This window comes from Rhincodon typus, chromosome 29 (assembly GCF_021869965.1).
Source record: "Rhincodon typus isolate 14 chromosome 29, sRhiTyp1.1, whole genome shotgun sequence".
NCBI classification, from domain to species: domain Eukaryota; kingdom Metazoa; phylum Chordata; class Chondrichthyes; order Orectolobiformes; family Rhincodontidae; genus Rhincodon; species Rhincodon typus.
The window spans coordinates 37435470-37447981 of record NC_063360.1 but is presented as its reverse complement, the minus strand read 5'-3'; the positions used below and the strand labels follow the sequence as shown (position 1 = coordinate 37447981).

Here is a 12512-nt window from a genome sequence, read left to right as displayed (position 1 = left end):
AAAACAAAAATAAAAAACAACTACTATCTCACCCAGGAAAGCAAGGATCTGCTCAAGTTTGATTTTAAATAGTGGGAAAGGAGCTCACATTGGCGACAGACCCTGACACAGGTCAGCTACTTTAACTATACCATTTCAAATTCAGTCTCTCTCACCCACCCTTAACCTTCACCACCCACCTCCCCGTGCACCTGTTCCCTCTCCCTCTCCAACCCCTACCTTATCTCCTCAATGACTAGAGGGCCAGGCTCAAGAGGAAGTGATCTCCCAGCCAGGGACTCCTGCATTGCCAATGGAAATGGCACTAGTTTTGAAACTGATGCTGGTGTTTGCATTGAGGGGATTGAGTCATCGGGGTGGGTGAGGGTTGTTTTAAGTGGGTAGGGAGATTTGGCAGCTACGAATACACTATCGAAAATTTCCAGCAAAGAATGTCTGGGCTGTAAAATGGATGTTTAAAGCAAAGTGCAGCCACTGGGACAGTGATGCAGTTCCTTTTATTTTATGCTGTTTGCATTTTTTTTTAAAAATGAAGAAACCCAATTGCTATCACATTCACGCCACTGGGTCAATGTTCACGTTTAGGTTCAAGTTCACAAGAGATTTCCTCTCGGGCTTATGACTTGGTGTTGTAGGCTCCATGCAGCTGATTCATGGGGTTCTCAGGCGATTTCATCCACTCCTTCTTTAGCATCTGCTTGAGCTGAGACAAGCGCATGTTAGGATTCTCCTTTTTCAGCCGTGGCAAATTTACCTCTTCGTAGGCATTGAAGGCAGCTCGCAACCGTCGCTCGGGGTGATGATCCACACTCTGACCCGTGCTGAAACAACAGCGGTTATGATTAATAATGTACATTTCACTCAGAATGCACACAAGTGTCAAAGTACACATGATCGATAATGTAACAAGCATCTGTGAGAAGAATGATGTGTACACGTAAAATATCAATGTGTGCACACAGGCTATGTGCATTGTCAGTGTGTGACAGAACAGGTGTGTGTGTGATAGAGAGAGAGAGACACACAGACAATATCTGAGACAGGTGGATATGATCAGGAGTATGTGTGTGTGTCTGCATGCATATGTTAATACATGCTCAAAGGTGCAAATGTGTTAATGCGTCAGCATATGTTTGAGTCAATGCTGTGTTCTGTCAGCGTGAGAGAGTGCAAGGTTTCTGCTATTAATAAGACGCAGTGATATTAGTCAACAGTGTGCTGCTACAGACTGTCTGGTGCTTGCTGGTCGCTACTTTAACCGTCCACGTGTCAGAAAATCAGAGAATAGTAAGCACAGAATCAGGAAAGTTGGCTTCCAACTGCACAATGGGTCACTGGGATTTACAGCAGGAGGAAGACAACACAAAACCAAGGAGGCTACATTGAAACTCGAGAAAACATGGACTGGGCCCCATCTGGAGTAGTGAGTTCAATTCCTGGCCCCACACTTTAGGGAGGATATTAAGGCGAGGGTGCAGCAGAGATTTCCCAGAATGGCACGAAGGCTGAGGAACTTCCGTTAGGTGAAGAGTCTGGCAATCAGCGACTCTATGCTGGGGTTGTCCACCTTACAGCAGAGGTGGTTAGGGGAGGATTGCATTGAGGTGTTTCAAAATTATCAGTGGCTATGATAGATTAAATGGGAAACTTTTCCCTTGGCAGGAGGATCAGTATGCAGATTTTAGAAGGTGGGAAAGACTTATGGGAGAAATCAGACCACACAGTGAGTTGTTGAGATCCAGGATGTATTGCCTGAAAAGGGGGTGAAAACAATGCTTTGGGAGTTTTTAAACAAAAATTGGACAATACTTGAAAGAGAAAATATTGCAGCATGATGGTAAAAAGAACATGCAATACTGGCACACAGCTCAACCATTAGTGGGCCAGAATCATTCTGATTAAATTTATGATGCACTCCCTCAGAGGCTAGTAAGAACCCCTACGATGCAGCACACTGATTCACTCACAGTTCCTGAGGAGTGGTTAACCAGAGCTTTGTACAGCTGAAGGACAAACTCCTCCCACTTGTATTCTGGTGTCCCATCAGGGAGTCTAGGGGGTGGAGGGAATTGTTACTGACATGGGAAGGTGGGAAGGTGGGAAGGTGGGAAGGTGGGTCTGTGGGTGTGGGGAGGTTAATCTAAGGGACTCGGGCAGCCTGCTTGGGGCCAACAGCCTTTTAACGTAAGGCTATTTCTGATCTGTGCCCCTTCCTTACTTACCAAGCTTGGGAAGTCTAAAACCTAGAGGATTATTACAGATCCTGATCTGATTCACCCAACAAACAGGGATAGTGTCGCTCCACTCACCTCAGGGCAGCTATGGCATCTTCAATGGTCCTGGCATCTACATCTCCCTCGTTGGGTACAATGCGATTAATATTCTCCTCCAATGGCATGTCTAAATGGCTCATCTGTTTCACTGCAATTTAAAAAACAAGTTCCAACTATCAGAAATTTTCTTCTTTCCTCCACTGTACTGCTTAATATTGTATAATCACAGAGGGGAACCTAGGTTCAAGAGTAGGTCATTCAGCCCCCAAGAGTCTGTTCCACCAGTGAGATTGTGGCAGATCTGTGGCCCATATTCCTAAATACCTTTGCTTAATAAACATTTCTCTCTCAGATTTAAAATTAACAACTGATTCAGTATCCACTGCTGTTTGTGGAAGAGAGTTCCAAACCCCTGTCACCTTTTGCGTACAGAAGTACTTCCCAACATCTCTCTTGAATTGTCTGGCCCTAATTTTGAAACTATGTCACTAGTTCTAGAATCCCCAGTGGAAATAGTTTATCCACCCTGTCTTTCCCTGTTAATATCTTGTAGACTTTGATCAGATCACTGGTTAACCTTCTAAATCTGAGGGATAACACAATTTGTACATTTTCTCCTCATAACTTAGTCCCCAAGTCCAGTTATCATTCCAGATTTTTTTTTTTAAAATCACCATCTATCCTTTTGGGATTTTTCCCAGGTTCCCCAGAATATCGGCCTAAGGTTTTGGATTATTTCTCCAGAGACATAACCACAATGCCATCACTACTTGAGCTGGCAGTTTTGCTTCAGCTTCATTTACTGATGCTCTGGAATTTCCTCTTACAAATAAAACTCACTACCCCACTACCCCTCTACCCCACTCTGTTAGCCAAGCTTTTGGTCATTATTCTTACTGTCTCCTTTGGTTCGCTAATAGACGACAGTTATCATTCTTGTAAACCTACACTGTACTCCTTCCAAGGCCAGTGTATCCTTCCTAAGGTTCCTGAATTTAATCACAACATTCCCGAGTGGAGTTAAACCAGGGTTTTGTACAACTGCAATACAACATCTGCATCCTTGTACTAGTCCTCTAGAATAAAAGCCAGCATTCCATTAGCTTTCCTGATTATTTTCTGCACCTGATTATGACATTTTAAAGATTTATGCACTTGAACTTCCAAGTCTCTCTGGACAACCTCTGTATGTATTTAACTTCATACCACTTAGAAAGTACCTGATCTTTCCTTTAGAGGGATGTTAGCATTGAGGAAATACTGCCAGGACAGGTACAGCACAGGTTTGAGGCAATATAAAGCCCTTTGTATTCTCATCAGACCAAGTATCTATCCAGATTGGTCTGTCATTTTCACAAATGTAATGAGGTCAATCAGCCGAGGAATGTCAGGAACTGTGTTCAAGTAGTGGGTCTGCAGACAGTCAAGGAACCATACTGTATCATCAGAAAACTGAGATGGTTTAATAAATTATTCAATATGAAAGAGAAAAATGGTCCTTGATACTAAGATCCATCAAGTCAGACAGAGGAGCTGTAGTGCTCTCTGACAAGCGACCAGAAGGTGCTACATGGTACACACCGATTTTTTCACCACTAAGACTATACCTCAGATCTACCCAGATTGAGATCAGCTTTGACAGGGCAGCAGTGAACCTTGCAGCTAAACAACAAACTTACATTTATATATCAGTGTCACTGTACTAACGCTTCCAAACGAGCTTCATAGGTGGGTAGTCTATTGGCGAACGAAGGAGACAGTAGGAATAATGACCAAAAGCTTGGCTGACAAACAGAGTGGGGTAGAGGGGCAAGGAGTTTTATTTGTAAGGGAGGAAATTCCAGAGCATCAGAACAGAGCAGAACTGCCAGCTCAGATAGTGATGGCATTGTGGTTATGTCGCTGGAGAAATAATCCAAAACCCTAGGCCAATATTCTGGGGACCTGAAAAAATCTCAATAGGATAGATGGTGATTTAAAATAAAAAAATCTGAAATTAAAAACTAGCCCAATGGTGACCATCTATCCATTGCGAATTGTTGTTAAAAAAACCCATTTGATTAATTAATGTCCTTTAGGCAAGGAAATCTGCTGTCCTTGGCAGTTCTGGTCTACTCTACATGTGACTCCAGACACACAGCCAATGTGCCTGAATCTTAATTGCCCCGAAGGCAGTTAAGGATAGGCAGTAAATGCTGACCTAGCCAGTGACGCCAACATCCCACGAATCCATAATAGCAAAAAGGGTGTATGTGCATTTGTGGGCAGGTTGTAGAGTTAGAGGTGGTTAGAGATCAGGACATGATAAACTCAAAAGGTTAATTTCAACAAATGAAACAGGCACTTGTGGACCAGGAGGAGCTTAAATTGGTGATACCAGATGCAGAAAGGGGTTGCCAAATCCAATGCTGAGTATACAACAGCTATTCCAGATACCACCGAGATACCTTTTGCTTCCTCTGTGCTTTGCCCCACATTGTCCTTTTTAATGGTCTCCTCAATCTGGGCCCGGGTTATCTTGGGCGCTGTGATTGGTTTGGTCGATTTAGGTTTCATGCTGCTTCCCTCCTCCTCTAGCAGTCGCTGGATCTCTTTCTTGCGTTCCAGCTGTTCCACTCGCTTCTTCTCCTTTTCCATCTATAACCAAAGGCCACGAGGAGAAACAGTGAAAATGCCATTTCGTCAATAAGATGAAGGACAACAACACAACAGAGGTCAACATGCATGGGAATGCTCATATGACCCCGCTGGAGAGGAACAGTATAGACACCACGTAAAAGGAAAAGCTGAGGGACATATGAATTAGGAGCAGGCCTCTCAAACCTGCTCTGCCATTCAATAAAATCATGGTTGGTCCAAGTAGTTCACACTCCTGCCTACCCACGATAGCCTTTAACACTCTTGCTCATTAATAATCTACCTACCTTTGCCATAAATATAAACTAAGATTCTGGAGCTCGCTTCCTGAAGGTAGCAAAGACTCACGATCCCAAGAGAGAAAAAAAAAACTCCTTACCTCTGTCTTCAATTGGTCTCCCCTTATTTTGATAAAATGATCTCTTAGTTCGAGATATTTCCACAAAGTGGAAACATCCTTTCCTCATCTAACCTGTCAAGACCTTTCAGGATCTTGTGTTTCAATTAAGCCTTCTTCTACTCTTCTAAACTCAAGCAGGTACAAGCCTACTCAGTTCAACCAATCCTCAAAAACAAACTTCTCACTCCAGTAATAAGCTAATAAACCTTCTTTGAACTGCTTCTGATACATTTATAACTTTCTTTAAATTAGCAGACCAATACAGTGCGCAGTCCTTTGGATATGCTCTCACCAGTGCCCTGTATAACTGGAATGTAACATGCCCATTTTTACACTTGATTCTCCTCACAATAAGCAATCACATTAGCTTTCCTGATTACTTGCTCTATCTCTGTCGTAATCTTTTACAATTCATGCACAAGGACACAGATCTCTCTGTATCTGCTCACTGTTCACGTAATACGCATAATTTTTATTTTCCCTTCCAAATAGACAATTGACATTTTTCCTAAATTATACTCAATTTGCCATATCTTTGTCCATTCACAACTTATCAATATCCCTTTATAGTCTCCTTTGCCCTTTTCACAATTTGCTTTCTTATCTTCGTGTCATCAGCAAACTTAGCTACTATACCAGTTCTGAGGAAGGGTCACTGGACCCAAAATGTTAACTCTGATTTTTTTTCTTCACAGATGCTGCCAGACCTGCTGCACTTTTCCAGCAACTTCTGTTTTTGCTCCTGATTTACAGCATCCGCAGTTCTTTCAACTTTTATTTAGCTACTGTACCATCGGTTCTTTATTCATTTTAATGAACTTGTAAAAAGTGGAGGCCCCAGCACTGATCCTGTGGCACATCACTCATTACATCTTGCTGAACAGACAATGACTCACGTATACATGCTCCTGGTTCTCTACCACCCAGCCAATCCTCTATCCATATCAATGTTAGCCCTATACAATGAGCCTTCATTTTCTGCGATCATCTTTCATGTTGCACTTTATCAAATACCTTTTAGAAATCCAGGTACAGTACATCCAATGGTTCCCATAACAGATTACATGAAGTTCAGAAAGAAAACAATTCAAAACCAATAGATGATCATTTTAATGATTTAATTAACAGAAAGAACCATTATCCAGCAGCAGAGCTAGCTAATAAAACCTTTTTTATTTTGCAGTTTCAGAAATGGAGCAGAATTAGACAGAGAAAATCCATAGAATCCCTACAGTGTGGAAGCAGGCCATTCGGCCCAATAAGTCCACACTGACCCTCCAAACAGCATCCCACCCAGACCCGTGCCCCTACCCTGTTCCTTTTAACCCTGCATTTCCATGGTGTACACACTTAACCTACACATCCCTGAACATCAGGGGCAATTTAGCATGGTCAATTCACCCTAACCTGCACATCTTTAGACTGTGGGAGGAAACCAGAGCACCCGGAGGAAACCCACACAGATGCGGGGAGAACGTGCAAACTCCATACAGTCAGTTGCCTGACAGTGGAATCGAACCCAGGTCCCTGGCACTGTGAGGCATCGGTGCTAACCACTAAGCCACTGAGCCACCAGATATAGCCCAGATCACAAAGGAAGGGGATGGGGACCAGGGCTAAGCTGAGGGGTTGGGTTTAACTAAATCTGACCTTGGTTCCCGTCGAATGAGATACATTCCATACACACTCCCAGGAGAGGGACAGCACAGGGTTAGATACAGAGTAAAGCTGCCTCTGCTCTTTTAAACTGACAGTAAAGCTTTCTCAACACTATCCCCATCAAACACAGCAAGGGGTTAAGGTGACTATGAATGGTCAGTGTCCAACCCATCCAATCCTTCCAATACCCTCTCTAGAATACTTACCCACCCTCTTCATGATGCCCTTCAATTTAACTTCTCAGAATTTAGCTCGACTCAGTAGATAGTATTCCAATCACGGAGTTGAAGGCTATAGATTCAGTGCCAATCCAGTGACAGTGGATCTGTTGACACTCCCACTGCAGTATTGAGGGAGTGCTGCAATGTCAGAGGTGCTGTCTTTCGAGAAAGAGGTTAAGCTAAATTCCACTAGGCCCCTCTAAGGGTTGTAAAGATTCCGTGGTCACTGTTTCAAAAAAGAAATACCAGTACGGGACAAGGGGCTGCTCCTGATGTTCTGGAACCAATATTTATCTCAACTAACACTGTTGATGACTAATAATCTGATTTAACACATTGGGAGTGGGATGTTGCTGTGTGCAATTTAACTGTTGTGCTTTCTACATTAAAACAGTGACTACAATTCAGAATAGTACATAGTTAGCTGTAACACACTGTTACAACACGGGGATTGCCTACGACAGGGTGAAACGCAAGTCTATCCTTTTTTTAAAAAAGAAAATTGGCTCCAGATATTTGCAGGTGAATTTTAACTCGATGGGTGATGGACACAACAAGCAGAGAAATGGTGTCCAAAGATGGGTTAGCGATTCTAAGAGGGCAGAGTGCCCAGTCTGGGTTAGATTGCAGCTTTTTAATTTGGTGAAGCGGAAACATGGAGAGAGGAGGTTTGTTGGAATCTACATTTTATATTCATGAAGGCAAGGATCAATTGCATAAAAGGTTGGTTGTAACACGAGACTCCTCACTTGGACTCACCACTTCTTAAAACCCAAGGTTCTGGAGTGATTAAGGAAAAGCACTGGTCACAACTCATTAGTATAACAAGGAGCAGAAGGGGGTAACTTACTGAAAAATTCAACAGCGACACAGTTACAGGATCAGCACTCGATACTTAGCGGAACATGGAGACAGCTTGTTGTAGCTGAGCATTGAGAGGGAGCTACTCTCCTCTGTTTTTCAATTCCAGTCCGAGATAGATGGAACAAGTGCATCTCTTACTCTGCTGATTGAACCGGAGCTGCATTAACCTCGAATTCAATCTCTCTGACAAGAGGTGCAGTTACTGCACAGGAAAGTCTGACCAATGAGTAGGGAGTGAGGGGAGCACTTAATCCTGATTTGTGTTGGGAGGGTGGTGTGGACAGAAGAGGGATATCTGCTGGCATTCTTGCTGCTGACCCTTGACTAGTAACCCCTGGGTTAGAGAAAAGGGAAAAGTGAACCAGGGTCCCTGCTCCTGATCACTGTCCAGTGAACTGTTGGAAACTGCATGTCTGATGTAAGTCAACTGCAGGACAGATGCTCCCTCAATTAAATATTCCCAACCTCACTTCCGAGTTCTGAGGAAGGGTCACCGGACCCGAAACGTTAACTCTGATTTTTTCTTCACAGATGCTGCCAGACCTGCTGAGCTTTTCCAGCAACTTTGTTTTTGTTCCTGATTTACAGCTTCCGCAGTTCTTTCGGTTTTTATTCCCAACCTCACTCTCTGCATCAAAGTGAGTGTGGTCTCCCCTCCCAAATCTGTGTCCCTCATTCACAGAGCTCCATTTTTGATTGCTCAAATCAGCTTTTTGTCACTGCCATGGTATCAAAGTCACAAAGTGATATCCTGTGCGAAGATTAATGTTCCCTCACCGTTCCTTCTTGACCAGTTTGCAGTCTCTAGCCCAATGACCACATCCTCATCCTCATCCTCATCCTCATCCTCCTCCTCCTCCAATTCTCCACGGTCAGCCAGGCTGCCCTCACCCGATTCCACGCAATCAGCAGCAATGGCTACTCTTCCTGCTCCCACACCATTAGCTCTCGATTAACCCTTGGCCCCCTTCTCTTTCTCACCCACTTGCTGCCCTTCAACACCACCACCTGAAGGCACAGCACTAACTCTCACATGAATGCTGGTGAGATCCAGCTTTACCTTTTGTTCATTCACAGGTTGTGGATGCAGCAGGCTGGGCCAGCATTTATTTCACATCCCTAATTGCCCTGAAGGTGATGGTGGTGAGCTGCCTTCTTGAACCGCTGCAGTCCACAGGGTGTAGGTAAACCCACAATCCTGTTAGGGAGGGAGTGCCAGGGTTCTGTCTCAGTGACAGTGATGGCGACATAGTTCCTCACAAGGTTGGAGTGTGGCTCAGAAGGGAACTTTGCAGGTGGTTGATGTTCCTATGACCTGCCTTATCCTTCCAGATAGTGGAGGCTGCGGGTTTGGAAGGTGCTTTCTAAGGAGCCCTGGTGAGTTACTCCAGTGCATCTTGTAGATAGTACACACTGCTGTCACTGTGAGTCTGTGGTGAATGAAGTCAATGTTGAAGGTGGTGGATGTGGTTCCAATCCAGTGGCTGCTTTGTCCTGGATGATGTTGAGTATCTGGAGTCCTGTGGGAGCTCCATACATCCAAGCAGGTGGGGAATACTCCATCTTATATCCTGTAGATGGTGGACAGGCTTCAGAGAGACTGGAAATAAATTACTCACCACAGATACCTAGCCTCTGACCAGTTTTTATAACCACAGTAATTATATACCTAGTCCAATTCAGCTTCGGGTCAATGATAACACCAGGATATTAACAGTGAGGAACTCAGCATTGGTAATGCCGTTGAACATCAAGAAACATTGAATATACAAACAGAAGGCCATTCAGCCCTCTTAGCCTGCTGCACAATTCAACATGATCATTGCTGATCAGCCAATATAGTCCTCAGTGCCCAATTTCTTCCCAAATCCTTTGATCCCTTTAGTCCTAAGGTCTATAACTACATCTTTCTTGAGAGTCTTTAACGGTTTTGGACTCAATAGTTTCCAGTGACAGGCTTAACCCTCTCTTGGTGAAGAATTTCTCCTCAGCTCTATCTCAAAATGCCCATCCTTAGACTGTGACCAGTGGTTCTGGGCTCCTTAGTCATCGAGAACGTCTTTCCTGCATTAACCCTGTCTAGTCCCAATAGATGTTTGAACGTATCCACAAAATCCCCCCTCATTCTTCTAAACTCTAGGGAAGAGTGTCTTAATCAATCCGGTCTCTCACTGTACATCAGTCCCACCATCCCAGCAATCAGCCTAGTAAATTTTCTTTGCACTCCCTCTGTAGCCAGATCATCCTTCCTCAGATAAGGAGACCTGAAATTGTGCTCAATACTCCAAGTGCGATCCTACCAATGTTTTGTACAGTTGCAGCAAGACATCCCTGCAGCTGTTGGAGCAAATTAGTGCAGATGCTAGAATCGGTACTGAAAACAAAAAAATGCTGGAAATCACAGCAGGCCAGGCAGCAACCACGGAGGGACAGCAAGCTAACGTTAAGTCTGGATGACTCTTCATTGGAGCTGATGTGAAGAGTGGAGGGGGACAGCATTATGCAATGGTGAAATTGCAGCTGTACTTATATTCTCTCACTATGAAGGCCAACACTCCATTGGTTTCCTTCACCACAAGCTGCACCTGCGTGCAGAGGGTGATGGTGGAATCCTCTCTTGTTGGAGATGGTCATTGCCTTGCACTTGTGTGGCACAAACGTTACTTGTCACCAAAACCTGCATATTGTCCAGGTCTTGCTGAATATGTACAAAGCATCTCTTTCAATAGGTACTCAGCTCTTTTTCACCATCACCTCTCTGAACTTGGCAACAGTGAAAGAGATTTATTTGACATCCATTACTGAAAGACTAAAGTAACTGTTTTTGGTTCCCCACTCTGTTCGCTAGTTACTGACTCCATCCTTCTCCGAGCAACTGGCTAAGATCATGTCAGGCAGCATGGTGGCTCAGTGGTTAGCGCTGCTGCGTCACAGTGCCAAGGATCAGGGTTCAATTCCATCCTTGGGCAACTGTCTGTGTTGAGTTTGCACATTCTTCCCGGGTCTGCGTGGGTTTCCTCCCACGGTCCAAAGATGTGCAGGTTAGGTGGGTTAGCCATGGGAAATGTGGGGATGGGGTAAGGAAATGGGTCTGGGTGGGACGTTCTTCGTAGGGTCAGTTTTTAAGGAGGTAGATACATCTCTGTGGCTAAAGGGATCAAGTAGTATGGGGAAGGGCAGGATTAGGGTATTGAGCTCACTGGCCGAACATGATCATAGTGAATGGCACAGCAGGCTCGATGGGCTGAATGTCCTACTCCTGCTCCTGCTCCTGCTCCTATTTTCTACGTTTTTATTACATGAAAGACAATATGCAAATACAAATTCTCCCAGTTCACTGATGCACAACAGGTGCGGAGGTGAAATTCTGTGGAACCATATTCTATCTTTCATAAGAGACAGAGAGAGCTGCATAGAGGAATTCTCCCACAAATTCTGGACATAGGTATAACAATTTGGGATAAACTGCATTGGCCCTGCCAAAGCCCACAATAGCTGGAGCAGTTCTGCCACCCAGTGGCAATGGCCTGTAGCTGCAAATAGGTACAGTCCAATAGCTCCAGCATTGGCCTTTCTAAACAGTCCCTGCCTACCAGTATTTCAGATACACCGCCTACTGCATGTTTGTACACCACAGGGAGACGGTGCTAAAAATACACAGCAGCTAACATGAAAGGATTTACATTTATAAACAGTCGGCACTTTCACATTCTCTGTAGGTGTTAAGCAGTTTGCAGCCAAGAACCTTTTTTTGAAGAAAGTCCAGTCGCTTTAACCCAAAATAATAACAATAATCAAACTATGCACAGCTAAGACTCCACAGCAGAACATGATTGAATGCTTTAGTGTTTCTGGTTGTGAAATAAATATTGATTCAAGGACACAGGGGAAATTCCCTCCTCTCCCTGGAAATACTGTGTGATATCTTTTCGCTCTATCCAAGAGTGCAGATGGGGCTTCAATTCAATGTCTCATCTGAAAGACAGCACCTTGGATAGTGTGGCACTCCCCTTATATCTCTGGTTGTTCTGGGATGTTTGATGTAGATGGCATAGAGAGACCTTTACTTTCAGTTTAAGAGTATAGGGAGTGTAACTCTGTATTTAACCCCATGCTATCCCTCTCCTGGCATGGAGTGAGTGTAGTCTGTGACTTTGCTTAAAAGAGTATTGGGATCTTAACTCTGTCTCTAACCCTGTGCTGTACCTGTCTTGGGGGTGTTTGATGGGAACAGTGTAGAGGAACTTTTACTTTCTGTTTAAAAAGTAGAGAGCACTTTCTACAGGGTCTAACCCCACGCTATATAAAAACCAAAAGAACTGCGGATGCTGTAAATCAGGAACAAAAACAAAGTTGCTGGAAAAGCTCAGCAGGTCTGGCAGCATCTGTGAAGGAGAAAACAGAGTTAACGTTTCGGGTCCGGTGACCCTTCCTCAGAACTGATGGTGGCTGGGAAAA

The 12512-nt window shown here is 44.1% G+C and overlaps 1 protein-coding gene across 2 annotated transcripts in view; it reads right to left on the bottom strand.

Moving 5' to 3' along the window:
* Positions 1-478: 478 nt before the first annotated feature.
* Positions 479-12512, bottom strand: part of ccdc124 (coiled-coil domain containing 124) — a 25429-nt gene continuing 13395 nt past the window's right edge. For both annotated transcript variants that reach the window (XM_048614111.1, XM_048614112.1), the window contains exons 3-5: positions 4721-4910; positions 2310-2421; positions 479-821 (exon numbers count right to left, since the gene is read on the bottom strand). In XM_048614111.1, coding sequence (XP_048470068.1) covers positions 617-821; positions 2310-2421; positions 4721-4910 — 507 coding nt within the window. In that variant the 3' untranslated portion in view covers positions 479-616. The remainder of the gene's footprint in view (positions 822-2309; positions 2422-4720; positions 4911-12512) is intronic.